The sequence below is a fragment of the Ambystoma mexicanum genome, chromosome 3q, assembly GCF_040938575.1.
Source record: "Ambystoma mexicanum isolate Mex_15411 chromosome 3q, UKY_AmexF1_1, whole genome shotgun sequence".
Lineage (NCBI taxonomy): Eukaryota > Metazoa > Chordata > Amphibia > Caudata > Ambystomatidae > Ambystoma > Ambystoma mexicanum.
The window spans coordinates 68,617,451-68,636,704 of record NC_090926.1 but is presented as its reverse complement, the minus strand read 5'-3'; the positions used below and the strand labels follow the sequence as shown (position 1 = coordinate 68,636,704).

At 44.9% G+C, this 19,254-nt stretch overlaps 2 protein-coding genes across 2 annotated transcripts in view; one reads left to right on the top strand and one right to left on the bottom strand.

Moving 5' to 3' along the window:
- Nucleotides 1–19,254, top strand: part of LOC138582140 (zinc finger protein 282-like) — a 120,975-nt gene that overhangs the window by 89,868 nt on the left and 11,853 nt on the right. Inside the window, exon 7 of the mRNA XM_069653156.1 lies at nucleotides 5,346–5,444. Coding sequence (XP_069509257.1) covers nucleotides 5,346–5,444 — 99 coding nt within the window. The remainder of the gene's footprint in view (nucleotides 1–5,345; nucleotides 5,445–19,254) is intronic.
- Nucleotides 8,517–19,254, bottom strand: part of LOC138582142 (zinc finger protein 154-like) — a 210,961-nt gene continuing 200,223 nt past the window's right edge. The window contains exons 7-8 of the mRNA XM_069653164.1: nucleotides 9,024–9,103; nucleotides 8,517–8,878 (exon numbers count right to left, since the gene is read on the bottom strand). Of these exons, the coding sequence (XP_069509265.1) occupies nucleotides 8,804–8,878; nucleotides 9,024–9,103 (155 nt within the window). The 3' untranslated portion in view covers nucleotides 8,517–8,803. The remainder of the gene's footprint in view (nucleotides 8,879–9,023; nucleotides 9,104–19,254) is intronic.

Here is a 19,254-nt window from a genome sequence, read left to right as displayed (position 1 = left end):
AATTATTACAGACGATTATACGAGGACACTGGAGAGGACATGAGTCAAGATATACTAGATACAATAGAGGACATAGGGCTGCCCACCTTGGATGACCTAGAATGAGCGGACCTAGACGCCCCCATCACCGTGGACGAACTGGAGGCGGTGATCCAACACCTGCCCACATGTAAAGTGCCCGGGGCGGATGGGTTACCCAGCGAGTTTTATAAAACATACAAGCAGGAGCTACTCCAGCCGCTGCTGGCCATGTTTAATGAAGCATATGAGCGGGGGGAACTGCCGGCGTCGTCCGGAGAGGCGGTGATCATTCCGCTCCTGAATCCAGGAAAACCGGACACAGAATACAGATCCTACAGGCCCTTGTCTATGCTCAATCAGGATAGTAAGATACTCACGGCAGTGCTGGTCAATAGGTTGAATTGTAATTGGCAAATTGATACACCCACACCAAACGGGTTATTCCCTGGTAGAAATATTACAGATAACCACAGCAGGCTACACCATATCATTGACCAAACTGAGGGAGACTCGAGCGAGCTGGCTATTGTGTCGTTGGACACGGTGAAAGCTTTTGATTCAGTGCGGTGGCCGTGGTTGAAAGCGACTGTGAAAGGATACGGGATGGGACTAGGATCTATTAGATGGGTCTAGATGCTATATAGTACCCTGACGGCGAGAGTCAAAACTGGAACCACAATCTCAGATAAATGGCAACTTAGCAGGAGGACCAGACAGGGATGCCCCTGGTCACCAATGTTATACATCCTGGCATTAGAGCCGCTGGCAGTATGCCTGCGGCAACAATACAGTGAGGTGGGGATCCGCACGACAGGGGGCACACACCTGATATCATTGTATGCAGATGATGTACTTCTCTACTTGCGCTACCCGGAGGAGAACCTGCGATATGTGTTGGGGGTGATGGGTTGTTATGCCACCCACTCGGGCATATCGGTGAACCCCAGGAAGTCCAGTTTGTTCCCCCTGGGAAGGTACAAGAGCACCCCATTGGAGAGGCTGCCGTCTTGCACATACCCTGGCAGACCGTGACATTCAGGTATCTGGGCGTAAATGTTTACCACAATATAGAGACAGAGCACAAGCATAACACAGAGAAGGCGATGGAGGAAGTTAAGAATAGCATGGTGTTCTGGTCCAAATTACCCCTAGCCATGATGGGGAGAGCAGCTCTACTCAAAATGGTGGTCGTGCCCAGACTCTTGCACTTTTTTGTGAATGTCCCGTACTTAATCCCCAAACGCTTTTTTGTGAAACTTCATGGCATGTGCAGGGGCTTCATATGGGACAACTCCAGGAATAGGGTGGCCCTGTGGAAACTAAAGAACACATGTGATAAGGGGGGCATAAACCTACCGAATTTTGAGCTGTATTACATGGCAGGACAGTTGTTGTATGTGGCTAGGTGGTTGTCGGCAGAAGACTCGGCAGAAGCTAGGCTTTTGCAAGGTGAATCAGCTCCTTACTTTTTGAGGGAGATAGTATGGCTGCACAAAACTAAAATGGCGAGGATGGGGAGATTATTGAAGCTGGGCTGGAAAGTATGGCGCAGGACATGGAGAACGGTGGGTGGCCCAGATCCGCTTTCCCAGCAGGCCCCGCTGGCGGTGCTATGCGGGGACGACTCCCAATGGTTTGAAGTGGTCCGTAGGTACTGGGAGCCAGTGGGATTGGGCACCCTTGGAGACATATGGCAGGAAGGGGAGGCGTTGGGATTCCAGAGGCTGCAGGATGAGACAGGGGTGCATAGAGGCCAACTTATTACTTATACCAGGCTCATGAAAAAGGTGAGAGAGAGGTGGCCTGAGACTGTGCTAGAGGAAGAACCCGATGCCTCCCTAGAAACGATGTATGATGTCTCGGAGGGTGGGCACGAAATATCTAGGATATATGAGCTCCTGAGGGCGAAAGCGGGGAAGGAGCTGCTCCAATTGAGGCATGACTGGGAGGAGGAGGTGGGGGAACCCATGACAGAGGGACAGTGGGATACAGCCCAAAGGTACCATAAAAAGGTGTCCCGGAATGCAACACTCCAGCAGATCCAGCTGTATGTCACTCATAGAGCTTACCTGACTCCCAGTAGAATAGCTAGGTTTGGAGGCTCGGCTGTACAAAAATGCCCCAGGTGTGGGGAGGAGGAGGCAGGACTACTACACATGTTCTGGGCCTGCCCTGAGGTGCACAGATTCTGGGAGGAAATAAAGTTGAAAATGGCTGGTGGGGGAGTGGTACTGGACGTAGGATCTGTCGGGCTTGCATGCTCAGGAATTTCCCCAGGCCACGTCATTCGAAGCATATCAGTAAAATGAAGGACCTGGCCTATATTTTGGCTAAACGCAGAATCGCAATGTGTTGGAAAGCGGCTCACAGACCCAGAGTGGAGATATGGTGGGCGGACCTCTTGAGATGGGCGGAAGCAGAAACTGTGGTATGGTTTGAAGCTGTCACCAAGGGGGAGGAGGAGGAAGCCAGGCCCCCTGATAGCCTGGAGGCAGCTGGTGACCTCCATGGCAAGCCCCCACCAGGTCAATCATGATACAGAAGACTCAGATGAGTCAACGAACACAGAGATTCCCGAAAATGCTCATGCAGATGATGAGGCTGTGATGGCTCGAGTTTGTGCGGAGGGAGGGGGGAGGACGGGAAGCGACAATGTATAATGTGATGTTTTGATATTGATTATGTATGTCCTAAAAAGTTACCATGGTTGACGTGTTCATTATAAAATAATAAAAATTGTTTTAAAAAAAAAGTTTGGTCCCGTTACTATAAAGCCCTCACTAGACCATGGCAAAGGGATCCACCATATTCAATGCCGTTGGGGCATCTCTCATCACCACTGAACTCTTCTGTGTAAACCCATGTAAGTGAATCAATTCCAGTCACTGATACTCTATAGCCCATCATTCTCTCATTTTATGGACCGTAACATGGTTTCCCAGTGAATGCACAGAGTAGAGGTGACAGAGTCCGCTCCCCCACACTCACAAGCGGTTAGGACAGTCCCATTTTTTTTACACCAACACTTTCTGGCATTTGTGACTGTGCCACTACACAGGCATAGGACCATGTGGGGAGCAAACGCCTTACGATTGACGTCCACCATATAGTTTGAGTCACATCTTGTCTTAGAATTCTAGCAGAAAACCTTGGATTTGAAATAGGCCCAATGTCTCCTGTCTTTTATGGGTCGAGTGATAGATTATATTTGAAGTGGTAAATGCACTGGAAAATTGAGATTGGGAAGAATTGATTTAGTGGGATAGGATTTGTTTGAATTTCTAGCATATCAGAATATTGTACTTCATGTATTTTTCAATAATCCTGATGAGCCGGGACCCTTTTGGGATCTGCTACATCGGCTGTTATTTAAAGGATGTACATTTTCTCAACATCATATCTTACAGTTCTGATGAGTTAGGGTATTGGTTTCAGATATTTTGGAGTAAACTCTCATTAGCACAAGTCGGCTTAGTTCATGGTTAGGTATCTTGGTAGTCGTAGTCCGTAACATCTGGAGGACACCGATTGCAGACCCCTGAGGTAGGACATCTGTGGGTCAGAGATCCAGGAGTGTATGCCAACCCAATCCCAAGGTATAATGATCATCGATACTCGTCTGAAAGGGCATGCCTACCCAGAAGCGTGGTATCACACAATAGTGTCAGACAGTCCAGAAGACAAAGAAAACCTGGAGGGCACGATAACTGATGTGTACCCGAGAGATATGCATCCACTGATGGGTCCGGTGACATGTGGTCCATGATGGACTTGGCTGGGAAAAGTGCTTGTTTGACCCACAAAGCTGCTCTATGGGCTATACTTTGGCACAAGCTAAGGCCACTTTGCTCACCCTGTCCACTGAATGCAAGCCCAAACTTAGATTTCACATTGAGGCGGTGTGGATCATACACCCATTTTGTGAACCAACTCTGCCCTGCAAGGAAGGCACTTAACCTCTGCGGGCACCAAGCACACATCCAAGTGTTGCTGACCCCCAATATAAAAACCAATTGGAGTGTAAATAACACATGCAGTCTGGTGAGAGAAAATACAAAGAATACATGAGAAAGTATGGTATTTCTCCGATCAAAGAGTAGGACACAGGACACACAGTACACCATATAATCAGCATCCTCTACCTTTCTAAAGTAGTGCCTCTCTGCACAGGCGGACGTGCGCTGTATCCCGAAACCTGTAGTGTGCCTGGCACTGGATACATGGACATGAGCTGGGCATGTATTCCCTCTTAGGTATCTGGGAACTATATCCCGGTGGGTTTACACAAAGCTTTCTGGGCCCTATGTCCCTGAGGCTGTATTTAGAACTGGGCGTGATGTATGTAGCCTGCTGGGTGCTGTGTCCCTGAAACTGTGCTAGGATGTCGAGGAGAGAGCTGGGTGCTGTAGCCCTGTGTCTGCGCGATGGGAGGTGAATAGAGAAGGAAGGGAGGCCAGCATCCCTGCATGACAGAAACCCCCCAATAAACTGCAGTTTATCCCTTGCCTATACCTTACGTTTCGAGAGAAGTTCATCTGTTCACTTTGAGAAATTCATCCTGACTAAACAAGTCTTCTGTTGCGCATTATCAGTCATGCATTCCCTTGGCCTGCTTTGGAAGGGTTGCATCACAGATGTGTCTTCCACTTCCAACATATGTTTGCTTCTAACTAGGATTGATCGATTCAACCTTGGATGTATATTTTTGTGCAATAACAATTGGTGTTGCGAAAACTAATTTTTCTTGGGTTTTTACTTTCTGATAAGGATGTGAATTCTTAACAAATAGTCATATGGCTGGGTGGCATCCGATGACCATGGGTACCCGCAATTCCATATTAAAACCCCTTCCTGAAAACCATCGTTGGTAAAAAGAAAAAAAATTAAAAAAAAGTTCACCCAATAACGTTGGATTTGTGCGGTAATGTTGTCTTTCCCCCTTTTTCACATTTTATGGCTGGAGTGTCCCCTCAGAAAGCTGCCTGCTTTTGCACCACCTGCTTGCCATTCTCTCCTTATTTGTTTGCTTTGTTTGTTTTTGAACCTCCATCCCATTCCCTTTTGCTCAGTGTATTTTTTAGGGGAAGCTTATTGGCTTTATCCTCATTGCAAATGGCAGTATTTAAAAGATGTTTGCACATGTTAGTGTACCAATGTGTTTTAGCTAGAATGTCATAGTGTGTCTGCAATGAAATATTTTTACTCGAAAGCGGTTTGATCTGGGCATCTGTTATTTTCTTTACAGGCAGCATTATATATGCAAAGTGGTGTAATATTGCGTTTTGTGAAGACTCATTAAACCTTACCTCTCCTTTATCTGGCAGAACACGAAGTTATTTCCTTCATCATTACAGATGAGGAAGATGAGCAATCAGCAGATCCTCCGGACTCTGTGGCACGAGGCTCCGGCAACAGTCCCAAAGGTGAGTAACCAGTATGTTATGTCAATTTATAGAGCGCACGGTCGCCCGCAGGCATCTTGGCGCTAAGAGGAAAACCACTAAACGAGAGGACACAGCAAAACTGAATAAGAATAGACAGCTCAGAAAAGGTACCAGTACTTACCTGCACCAAACGTAGGGCAGCTTGGTACATATCTAGAGAGGCCAGTATTAGTGCTGATCCTGTGTTAGTGGTCCAATAACATGGGGCAAGCCTTTATTCCTACAGGGTCAGTGCTATACAAAATCCTGCATCAAGTGAGAGACCATGGTGTTTCCGTACCCGGAGGGTTGAGTCTCTTCACTTCTTTCGGCCTTACTCGTACTCTAGGTGTTCTAGGGCATCGCTGGGCAAGCTCCAGTTATTCAAACTGGCTGCCCAGGGCTTGTGAAGTGAAAAGAAAGGGGAATATGTGGACTGGATCGCCTTGACGACTGAACTGTAATTGCAGGTGTGCAGAAGTCTAGGCACAGAAAGATGAAATACAAACTAGCATGGAAATGAGGAGGCTCATCCAGTCAAGACGATGAACTACAACAATAAACAGCACTGCACATTCTCAGCCTCATCACGAGTTTGGCAGTAACCCTTAAATGCTGCGGTAACACTAGCACTGCTGCATTTAAGAGTCTGCTAAATCACGGGTTTGGCAGGATTTACCCCCAGCTTGGAGCTGGGGGTAAATCCGCTGCAAATGTGCCGATTTTTCGTCGCTATTACCGCACGCTAATACCACCGACAGTAGCAGTGCCGAAAATTCCCTGTTGTGCTCAATAGGGAATGGGGAATTCCCGAAGGGGCCCAATGGGGAATTACCGTTCTGCCAAACCGTGATCCGGCGCTAATAGCGCAGGGGGGTTTGCTGTAACGCTAATAGCTGCGGCGGTATCCTGGCAGTATTACTGCCAGGATACCACCCCATTAGTGATGAGGCCTTCTGTGTCAGTAACAGTACAAAAAAAAGTTACACTTGTATGTGCTAAAACAAGCATCAAATTCGCAACACAAAAACGACTGCCCAAATATGAGAACACATCTACACTTCACGATGATGAAACAATGCCCAGGCTGACTCGTACAAGAGGATGAGGCAAATTAGGCCTGAAAATAAAGTAAGTAATTGCCTGCCTGTGGCCAAAAGTGAAAGAATGTAGTATTTCAATGGAAGCAGAAAGATCCTAGTGCAGTGGCCAACATGACCCAATTGTGGCATCTGCAACCGTCTGTACCATAAATGTCAGACTGTTTGCCTAAACACAAAAAGCTGCAGGTCTAGCCCCAAACCATGCGTATCTACTTTGAAGGCAGGAAAAAGGGTAATATATTTTCCAGTAAAAACGTGCAAAAGTTTGGAAATTGCAAAGGCCGAAAAAAGGGGTGAAACGGGAGAACCTTCCAAGCCATGACATCTGGACTGAAACTTGTATGCTATTGTGGTATTAATTGCCTGGTTCACATGCTATGAGGTAATTGATGGTCTCCAGATCAACCTGAAATTTGAGAATTTAGCTGTAAGCTCACAATAGAAGGGTTTCTATGCCCAACAAAAACATCGGACATATGAAAAGGCCATCCTGCGGCATCCAAGGAGTGCCTTGTTGCATTTCGTGTACACGTTGTAATACGTGTCTCGCGTGATTCGTTCCATACGGTTAACTAGGTGTGGATAGGAGCCCTCCATTTGCAGCACTCCAGAGGGAAGTTGTCCCAGGTGAGAGCCCTCCAACTATAGCTCCCTGAGGGAAGTGATCCCAGCGGAGGTTGGCAATCTGAGGAGGTAGGGGTGATCTCAAATAAACAAGAGTGCCTCCACAGAAGTTTTTACAATTATCTCCAGCATGATGCAGGTGCATGTCGTGGTAGGTGAGTATACCTTATCAGAGTGCAGAGAGGCTGAGTTGGAGAAAAGGAAAATGAACACATTACCTGGTGGGGAGGTGGGGAGTTACCTGAAGAGTGGCCTACCTCGTCTTTATAGACAAAAAAACAATAAACACTTTCAATATTCAGTGGGATTGGTTGTTTTCAGTGCTAAAGAGGTGATTGATGTCAAAACATTTATGCTACAGGTAAAACAGGGTAACTAAAATAAAGTAGTTCAGGCTCTCTATATTGGTAGATGGTGCAGGGCAGTCTTGCCTTCATACAGAGGACAGAAGTTTAGTGGCTAGTTACAGTTAGTCATAATATATAACCTAGGAAATTAAACTACCATCTGGGTTTACACATAACCCAGTGTGGTGGAAAGGACTGGCAACATGGCTGCACACGTGGCCAACAAGACCACAGATCCCAGGATGACTAGCATTGTATGTACATGCGCGTGGACACCACTACTGAAGCAACAGGGCGGATCTGTGGCAGCCGCTCCTCAATGCGTTTCTGCTGCTTGCTGTTGCAACATCTTATTCCTTAGCGTTCTTCAGGTCTACTTTCTTCTTCTCCGATACCTCCTCCGACAGTACTGACTTTGAACTGTCTCTGTTTTTACCTGCATTGTATTCATTACCTGCCCCCTGCCGACCTCAGAACTCTTTTGGCTTGTCTCTGCAGACTGTCTAGTTACATCCTGCCACTTGCCAACCAGAGAACTCTTCTGCACTGTCTGTGCCTGTGCATAGTGTCTAGTTACCGCCTGCTGGCCTCAGTACTCTTGTGGATTGCCTTCGTCATGCACCTATTCCTGGGTGAATGTGGAACGCATCCAACTCCCTTTTTTGTATGCCCTTGGAATTGCCCTTCATTTGAGTACTTCAGTTTGGACTCTGAATTACTTTCTAAACTCTACCGTCTGTGTGCAGTCAGGCACTCTCCCAGACTGCCCTCCTTTCATCCGGTCCTCTACTCCGGATTTTGCTATTCCTCAACATGTCATTGAACTCCACATGCTATCCAGCATCTCTGCAAAAGAAAATCAAAACAACCACTGGTGCAGTAGATCACCGCTAATTAACGGACAATTCACAACTTCTTCAACTCCAGACATTCACCAATACATGAAACATGTTAAACAAACAACAGTCATTCAATGTATATAAATGTGTCTTATTGAGATCAAGGCAGTGTCATTTTGAACATTCCGGGTAACAATAATACATCGGTGATAAGAATGTCATTAATACAGGTTATATTATTCAAAATACAGCCACAGTATAGTCTAACAATATTCTTCTTTCCTGAACCTCAACCAATCAAACAAAACGATGACATCTAATCCTCTCCACGATTGTAGAAGCCATTGAAAAAGCCAACACATGTTTTGACGTGCAGGGGTGCTCAACTGTATAATCCAAGTTGCAGTTGTCGAAAAACGGTCCATTCATAATATTCTTGATAGATGTCAGAATGAAAAGCCACTCAGGACAAAGCCCACACACGCGTCTTTGTCAGGGAAACACAATGCAAGTGTAAAGTTCTAGAAAGGAAAGACACAGAATCAGTAGAGTTATGAAATGATCAGCTCTAGTGAAAAGGTGAGTGGTGACCATAGAAGGAACAAAAAGTGAAAAATTAAGAGACACAAGTGCAGGGGTCAGAATGGGAATGTAAACCAGACTTACCGCAACTATGAATGAATCGGGTGCCCAACGAGCGAGACCTCCGCACGGTAGGTGCTCGGAGGTTGGCCGATGTCGGCACTCTGTATAAAAAAAATCCCAGAAATTACGTTGTGATGTGACGCAGCAAATATTTTATTTCTTTATGTATTTATTTATTTATTGTGATATGGTTTGCATAAAACCTAATATAAATAAACAAACCATCCAAAAATAACACTACACAATTTACATTTACTACATATCCACCAAATTCGAACACATATAAACATTTTATCATAACCTCATAATCACGTTGAATTAAAACTGACCAAATAAAAACAATCATGGTGTAAAAGGATCACACATAAAGCAAAAAATAAAAGCTGAACAACTCATGTTCCTCTATCAATCAGACAGGCTTGGCACCAAGTTGGAAATGTCTCCTAGCAGCTCACATATTTCAGCTAAAAAAGACATCAAGGCAATTGATAGAGTTCATTAACTGCCATCAGTCGCCTCCATAAATTATGTAAGAACACCATAGAAGCCGAGTAGACAAGACGACTAAAATAGAGCAAACGTTGTTAGGTAAGATTTTCAATTATGTGAATAATCTTCCCGACCTGTGTCAACCCCAGTACTTTTTGCTGGACTTTGTGATTAGTTTTCCCTTATTCCTAAGTGAGTGGGAATCTTTTTCCCCTCTCACCTAGTCGTTTACTCTTTTTATAGGTGGCCTATTTATGTCTCCCCATAGTGCGTGATTGGAGTTATACTTTCCTCTAACTTATGGGCATAGGCCGGGTTGCCCCTTTGTATTCCCTTTTTAATTCTCTTATCATTTCTTTGGTGGACTACTGTTCCCAAGAAGTAAAGTGGGATTCCCATCCCCTTTACATTTATTTAAGTGAGCCAGCACACCTCACCTTATGTGGAGTGCTGGGGAGATACAATGTATCTCCTTTCTTACATACCTGGTAACACTTTTGTTACAATTACAAGTTAACTTGAATGGCTGGTGGCAGTGGTTTTATCTTAATGACTTTTAGTCGATATTACCCGCAGGCCATCAAAATCAACGGTGGTAATGCACAGGAGGGTCACCCTTCTGCTAGAAGGGTGGGCTACTTCTTTATTGCTTTTTTTAAGTATCCTTGTTCTTTCTTAGTTCTTCTGCCATCCCAGGTGGGAAAGATCTTGGTTGAAGTTTTGTCTTTGGCAGGAGTCCTTTCAGTCCTCGCTGAGACTCCAGAGTGTCTGTGAAGTCAGGAAGCGAGGGAGGAGTCCAAAACTATGCAGCCCTTTGTCTTTCACCTTACCTGAATGGAACCAGTTCCTACTGGGGAGCTGGCTGCCCTGATTGGACAGGCAGCCACCCCTTTTCTGTAAACTACAGGCAGAGTTTGCAGAAGAAGTGCTGTAGTTCGTGATAAAGACTCTGATTCTGGAAGCTGCTGACAAGTCGACCACTGGAGGGAATCCGAAGAGGAAGATGAAGACATTAAGACTATTATTTCCAGCTACCGGAAAGCTTGCAAAGTAACGGGTGCCTGATGTAACCCTTCCTTTCATCTGACCTGGGGAGTCCCACAAACAATGAGAGGTTGGTGAGACCGAGTAGACTCAGGAAGACCTGCAAAACGAGCCATCCGTCGAAGTGGCGTGACCTTCCTGGGCTGAATACCTCCAATACCTCAAGCCTGAGTGCAGTGCAACCTCTTCCAAAGTCCGATTTCTGCTAAAACTTTGGTGGACTCCTGCCGGACCTCCAGAGACACTATTCGAAACCCTGAAGTCCCCTCACCAGAGTGCAGGACCGAGAGAGTGAAGAGAATCCAACTGGCGATATTCGTTCTTTATCTGCTTCCTGTAAAAGGGCACCAAAACCACAGAGCCACGAAAGGCCTTGAGTAATCCTTTGTTGGAAGCCTTTTCTGACAATTGCTGCTGCCAGTTCCCATCCAAGGTCCGTTTCTTTCGTCACCAGACCGAGATTCCATGGTCCAGGTCCTGAGCTGCTGCACCATGAAGCCATCCATCTAGGAGCTTTTCCTTTCTGTCAAGGTACTGTGTTGGCTTGTGTAATACTTACCTTAAGTCGATCCTGTAAAGTTGAGTGGGAGATTCATGTGTTTGGGAATTTGCCCTTACTGTTCGCCCAGGCCAAAGGCTGGAACGCCTATAGGGAGTCTTCTATGAAGTCCCTGTATACTTTTAACTAACTCAAGCTAATACTTCTTGTTGAAGAAGATATCCTCTGAAACTCTAACTTTTCTGTACCTGAAGCCTGTCCTGACCTGCCTATAGCTGGCAGCTCGACCACTAGGGTCCCTTTTCTGCCTCTGAGATCACTCATGCTTTAGAATAGGGAAGGACTCAAAAAGATAAGGCTTCTGTCTTTAAAATATAACAAGTGTAAAAGTACTTGCTTGTAAATGAGTTAGTGTAACTGAATCTCTGAAATAGAATAGGTTACAAAGTGTTACCAGCGTTATTACTTACCTTTAAGTTGCTACTTGAAATGGTGTTCCACTCTTCTTAAAAGTAATTGTGTTGGGACTGTTTTATTACTATTAAGTGAATGAGTGTAAACGCTTACCAATAGGGTTTACCTACCATGAATAACGTATTGTCATTCTGAAAGTGTACCATTGGGTTTTGCTTTCCCTGATCTGCTTCAGTGCATTTCTAAAACAGTCTTTGAGTTAATACTTGTACTAGAGTTGCATACTGCCCCTCTGCAAAGTATATCTATTGGGTAGCGTATAGTTTTATACTATTAGGTTGTACTGTGCTCTTCTAAAACTGTAATTGGGTTGTGCTTTCCCCGAATTACTTTAGTGCACTTCTAAAATAGTTTCACCAGGTTCTTACTTGCCCATGACTAGCTTATTGCCCCTCTAGAAAGTATACAAGTTAAGTTACTCCCTCTGAACTGTGTTCTTAAAAAGTGACATTGGTGTTGTAACTGTATCCATTCATAATAGAAGATACATATGGGGCCTCATTACGGGTCGGGCGGTCCGGAAATAACAGTGGCGGTAAACCCCCCCCCACTGTTATTTCCGGACTGCCCGATCTCGAGTCCTGCAGGCGGGAGGTGGCGTTCCCGCCAGGTCTGACCTGGTGGGTTTAACACCGCCCACCTGCAGGCGGACGTGAAAACACCAGCACCAGCACAAGATGGTGCCGGTGTTTCCACTTCCCCATTCCCATTGAGTCCTATTGGACTCAATGGGAATGGGGATTTACCGAATTCCGCCTCCGGAATTCCCGGGACACCAGGGTCGTAATGCCCGGGAGTCACAGAGGCGGAATGGTAATACGAGTCCGGCGGTAACCGAGCCGGAAAAACCGGCTGGCTGCCGCCGGACTCGTAATGAGGCCCATGGTCTGCTGCCCTTGAACTGCTTATGGTATACTAAAAGTCTAAATACATTGGTTTTACTACCCAAGAATAGCTTAACGCCATTTTGAATGTGTTACATTAGATTTGACTCACCTTGACTGCTTATTGTATTCTAAATAAGGTTAACTCATAACTTTTGAGTTTGTCTTTATAGTTCTGTTTATATGATATGTGATAGTACTTACCTTTCCCAAAATTTATCTTGGCCTACTTGTATTTAAATAAACCCTTTATTTTTACAACACATAGGGCCTCATTACACGTTAGGCGGTAAGGGTTTACCGGAACCGGTAAGGGGAGGGTACTGGTAAACCCTTACCGCCTTACTACGAGTTCCCTTTGTGGGACCCGACCTTAACGGCTGGTTTTACCAGCTGTTAAAGTAGGGTGCCGCAAAGGGACCTCGGTGCTAATTACGGTACCGCAATTTGCTGTACCGTAATTAGCTCCTTCCCCATTCCCATTATGCCCTAAGGGGCAAAAATGGGAATGGGGAAGTGCCTTGGTGAATGGGGAATTACCGCCCCGCTCACCTTGGAGTAAGGGCGGTAATTCCGCCATCCACCAAGGCGGACACGGTAAAATACCGGCGGCAACCATGGCGCTAATAGCGCCATGGTTACCGCCTACCGTGTAATGAGGCTCATAGTATTCTATGTGTTTTACATAGTATTTACATAGTATTTTTACAAGCAGAGAGTGGGGGTAGATCACTTTCCTTGGCAGTAGCCTCCATCTGAAATGGCCTCCTTGCCCCTATCAGACTTGGGCGGATATCCTTAGGATCCTCAAGACTTTCCTCTTCTCCTCCTCCTCCCTCTCCCACTCCCTTGGTAATGCCCCCCAGCTGTTACGACTGGCTGCCTGGTTCCTTCCAAGTCCTACAGGGGCCAGGCCCTCCTCCTACCAGTCTTCCAAAGTACCCCATTACCAGCACTTGCCTTCGGGCACCGTTCCCTGATCAGCCTACTGAGTCTTGTTCACTCCTTTCCTCACACTTTTCCCTTGCCCCTGTCTCCCTGCGTACTTGCCTTCCATGGGCTCCCTTGGCGCTTACCCTGCCTCAGCCCGGGTCCTCCTCCCCCACAGCCCCAGCGATTGTTTTACTGCACTCGCACAATCCGAATGTTACAATGCCTAGTAGGACCGTTACTTGTTTATCCTCCTCTGTTCCCCCTCCCCTTTTGTCTTGCGTTGCCTGGAAACACTTTCTGCTGTATAGGCGCCGCCATACAAATACCCAATAAACAAAATAAAATAAGTATCAGTGTTTCTTTGGACTATATGCATGCTACAATTTCTTTGTACCAAGCTACAGCCAACATTCTCAGGTTGGACAGCCTTATACACTCTCACCCTCCTTTCCTGTCACCCTCTGGGTGGCCTCCCTTGGCCCTCCCCCTACCACCACCTGTGAGGCTAAGAACCTCAGGGTCATCTTTGACTCCACGCTTTCCTTTTCTGGCCATATCTCTGATGTCTCAACAAAGTCAAACTTGCAACTGCACCTCCTCAGAGGTATTCTGCCTTTCCTCTCCTTCCCCTAGAAGCTCACTGCCTCTCGAGATCTGGTTCTTTCTAGGTTGGATTACTGCAACAGCCTCTTTCTAAATCTTCCTGCTTCTACTCTCTGCCCTTTGCAACTCATCCAGAACAAGACTTTTGGCCTCAAGCCTTGGGATCATATCTCTCCAGCCCTGAAATCTCTTCATTGGCTCACAGTGGCTGCAAGGATTAAATTCAAGATCCTTTCCATTGTCCACAAAGCCTTCTGGGGCCTGGGTCCAAAAAACCTTCAACCTTCCCTGCGTAAAAACCTTCCCTCTCGAGCTCTTTGCTACTCCACCTCAAACTCCCTCAGGGTCAGTCGGTGCTCAAAGAAACGATCTGGGGGTAGATGTCTTCGGATGCATACTCCCTCTAGAACAGCCTCCTTGCCACTCTCAAACTTGAGGAGAACCATCTCCGGTTCCGGAAGCACCTCAAAACCTTCCTCTTTGCTTCTGCCTTCTCTTCTCCCCTGTTGATCTGTTCTGCTTCAGAATCGTGCACCTGGTTACCCTCTAATGTATATAGTTTCCAGGTTATCTGTTTTACATAACCTACAATATCTTTGTTCTAAGTCTAAACCCATAAGGGGTCCCACAACCTCCAATTTAGGAAGATAGTTCAGTTGAAAGCCATTTCCTGCTCCTTCGCTGCTGTCATATGCTGCCTCGTAGTGTCCATGTCTCACCTCTTCGTATTGTTTCTTTGTGCCTCATCACGTGGTGGGCAGTAGCCCTTAAAACAGCGGTATCGCTATTACCGATGCTTTTAAGGGCTGGCCCTATTATGGGTTGGGCAGAAAGTTTGGAGTTTCACCTCTAGTTTTTGGGTGAAGCCAAAAATCCTGCTTTCTGCCCGTTTTTGGCGTTATTAGCACAGCGCTAATTGTGCAGCGCTAATAGCACCAATGGGGAAGGGACAATAACCAACCAACCGCTACTCATTATACGGCGACAATAGCGCCGGACCGAGTAGCATTAGTGCTATTTGGAATGGCGGTATCCCGGTGGTATCACTGCCGGGATACCGCCAGACTCGTGATGAGGCCCTTTGTAACTAGGGAGGCAGGTCTTGTCACCACCTCCCTCCCCTTCTGTCCACCCTTGGTTGGCCAGCATGAAATCCTCCAACACCATGGTAGGAGAGAAAGGTCTGTGGGGACTAGCAGCATCACCATCTCAGACCTGACCGATTGAGGAGCCAGCCTTTTCATTCCCCTGGACACTGTTTTAGACCCAGTAGCAGCTTTTATGCAAGAATGGAAATGTGTGCTAATGCCAACCATTTGGACAATATGCGGGCCAATGCCTATGCCTTACCTGATGAGGCAGAGGAGTTAGGAGCCACTGCAACAGCAGCCCTGGCTCCTCCAGTTGTACCTCTTCCAACTGGTTTTCCCGCGGTATCACTGGCTCCCATAAAACATGTACTGATTCGTAGGCTCTTCAGAATGGTTATATGTATTTATTTAGTTTTTGGTTTATACAAACCTTTACACCATTAAAACCATTTAAGACAAATTTTAAAACAAATTATTATTAGTAAATTAATGTAGTGATACATATTCATCTAGTTAAAATGCAGAAAAGAAATCCAATTTAAAAAGAGTAAAAACCACTCTATAGAACCAAATTCTGTCTAGAAATAGTTCACCAATTAGTATTCCGTCCTGATACCATTGTCAAATTCCCCTCTGTAACCTTTGGTAGGAGCGATATCTTCCCACATGCCTTCTTCCATACATGAAATGTTGCACCAGTCATAATTAGCGATTCTGCACTGTTGATAGCAGACCAGAATTAGTTGTCTCCAATGTTGTCAATGTCCGCCATAAAATTGGAGTAGCTTTTCATATATTCAGTTTTCATACCATTACATTGCGTTAGAATGGGTCGAGCCATCTCCACATTCAATTTCCACAGGGGGCATCATCTGTCATCTAGTGAAATCTTAGACCACCTCCCTGTATGTTCTAGGATCGGAAGGACGTTAAATCTAAGGCATGTGATAAATCTTCGCATCTCATTGGAAAACACTTTAGTAAGGTATGTACACCCTCAGAAATGAACCCTCACACCCTGCATTCCACAAAGCCCTCAAAACCAGGCTGTTTAACTAACCCATACACCCGCCTCACTTTTTCCTCATATGTATGCTCGCTCTCTGTAATCTTAAAACCTATACATACCTTTTTTCTATGTTTTGCTCCTGATGTACCAGGTTCTCTGTAACGCCATGACCCTCGCACACTGTTTTTATGTCTCACCTCTGTAAGTAAGTAACCTGTGTTACATACCTGTGTAACAGCGCTGCAATGCCCATGGGCTGTTTGTGAGCTATACAAATAAATAAATAAATGAATAAATACAGGGAGAATGTTGACTAAAACCGTGTTGCATATTCTCGTTACATTTTCGACTTAGCCAAACTGTCCAAGTTATTGGAGGAGTCACAGTCTCTTGTTTTCTTCTTCAAAAACGTAGATCTGTTTTGATAGAGGATTACGTCTTCCAGCCGACTAATCGGTTGTGATGTGTGATTCTTGACCGTATTATATAATTCAAATAAAAAGAGATGTTTTACTTTCTCTAGTATATTGTTCTGCCAAGAGGCTACACATAATATTGGTTGTGGGAGTAGATAGAACCATGTTAAAATATAAATGCCATGTTTGTAGGTACCAGAGTGATATTATTGAGGGAACTGCCAGGTCCATGCACAGCGCTTCCACAGGTACCGATTGAGACACCCCGATTATAGAACGCAATATTTTTGCTTCAAGTTTTTGTAATCCGGTCATCATACTTGCCGGGAGGGCTGCTAACCCATGTAATATACCGGGGATGATACTTTTACCTCAATATTGTATCCTCCCCGCTTGCAAATAAAACTCCTTAGTATGGACCATTTCTTCCAGACTTTCAATCGAATATTATTACAATAGAAATCTTCTGAAGGCAAGTTTTTAACGGGAAACCTCAGGTAGTTATATCTCTCTACCACTTCCATCATCATGTCATTGATAAACCAGGCGGGAGGACGAGATTTTGTTTTAGCACCTATGATCATTACTTCAGTTTCTGCGACTTTGATTTTCCGATGGTTATATGGGGCGCCCAAAAACTTTCCCTATATTCTTGAACCAATGTAAACTTGGCCGGCCGGCCGGCAGTGTTACTTGATTCACAATCAAAAGCAGCATTTCTGTTGTCTTGCTTTGGGGAGAGAGTGTAGCTCCCACATTTCATGAGCCAAACAATGGCCTCTTCTATGACTTTGATGCCTTGCATAACGTGTTTGATACCAGGCATACAAAGCAAGCCATGGGCATTGAGTTGCTGGAAATGATACAAGCATCGAAAGACTTTTTAAAATATGTGCAAGATTTCAGCCAGCTGGCCATAGCAACCACATATATAACAACCATGTAGGAAAACTCCTTGACCCACCAACACCGGGGAGAGAATACACACATATATGGATGTCTAGAGGGATACATTTCATGGAAATACCAAACTATTCATGGGTCAATTAATGACATACAAGTAGTATGACTGACCCTATAATAATGGATTTACTTCATCCAACCAGATCAAAAAGGAAACACATTAGCAAAATTTGAAAACTTTAATACACATACAATTGCCGAATATTTGTCAATGAATGAGACACGAAATCTTAATGGAAACAAATCAATATAATTCACAAAATATATCCATTGACAACCTAATAATATATTAGAAAACCTGATTCCTTCGGGGTAATTGGGGAGAAAGGGAAAAGGTTTATGTGCAGTGTAGGATTTGTGTTTTTGAATGAAGCATGTGACTTCAATGGTCTGCATTCTATTGCACCATTTCATTTCAAATGTTACTGCAAACCCATTTCTATCTGCAGCTCTGTCTCCCCATCTCAGACGCAGTCGCTTGTTAGCTCAAGAATGGTGGCAGCCATTCAGTCCTAGGCAGGGGGCACATGGCTCAGACGGCAAAGACCCTCTGCTTCTTGACACCCAGTACATGAAGTTGGTGTGTATTTATTTATTATTTCAGTATACTTACATTCCTCTGGGTGGATAACACACAGACTAACTGCCTGATTCATGGAATTATTTGTGCCGAAAACGCAGATTTGCGCACCTTTCTACCCGAAAATCCCTGTTTGAAGTATGGGGATTTTCGGGCAGAAAGGCGCGCAAATATGCATTTTCGGAGCAAATAAATCCATGAATCAGGCAGTTAGTGCTTGCCCGTCACCTGGCCTCACTTCACAAGTTGAAATTCTGACTGGGAAGACTGCATTTTATCCTTCTGCAGGTTATGCATAGAGTACTATTAAGTTGAGCAATAATAGCAGCTATTATAACCGCACTTCATATCTAGTGGAATCAGCATGAAGCGCTACATTAAAACGTGACGTCGCTTTTATGACTATTAAGTCATAGGCCAGAGCGAGCATATCACTTTACAGCATACCCGTGAACAATGTAGCACAGTAGAAACACGGCATTTGGGCAAGAGCAAAGTGAGGTTTACCAGGAGTTCTAATAGTTATATTTGTATGCATTTTCCCCCAAAAGGAAGATTTTAACAGGTGGGGTTTCAGCTCGTTGTGGAGGAACATGAGAGAGGGAGAGCAGTCTGTAGTTTTTAGGGAGCAGTCCAAGAATTTGTGGCTCAAGCATGCGTAGCATTCACCTGCGTTGTCCAAGAGGAGTCTTGCTTGACATCTTGGTGCTCGGATGGAATAGTAAGATGAGTGTCTGCATTAGGTACAGAGCCTTGTGAAGTCAACGTCCTTTATACATGCGCGATGCTAAACATTTTGACGTGGATTTCTCCCCTTACAAAGATAGCCAATGAATGTTGATTAGAGCGAGAATGATAAAGTGGTTATTACTTATTTTTTTATTATTATTATTTGGTTGAAGAAATATCAACCTTTAATAAAGAACTTCAAATATAGTAAGAAAATGCAACATACAGTGCATTTGCAGTTAAAATCGGCGATACAATAATTCATTTTTCAATTATCAGTCATACAATACTAAGATATATATAAAAACTGTGAAACATGCTAAGATTGCTCTAAATTGAGGGCTCTGATAAAAGAGGTAATACCAATTACTATAGATGTGGTTCGCCCTGCCAAGCATATGTTCCAAGAAGCATTTAGGTCGGAGTGAGAAGTTGCCAATTGAAACAGTTTACCCAAGTAGAGACTACGTAGAGCAATTACCCCCGTGCAAGTCATTACTAGATGTTTAATCGATTCCTCAATGCCTGGTATCTTGCA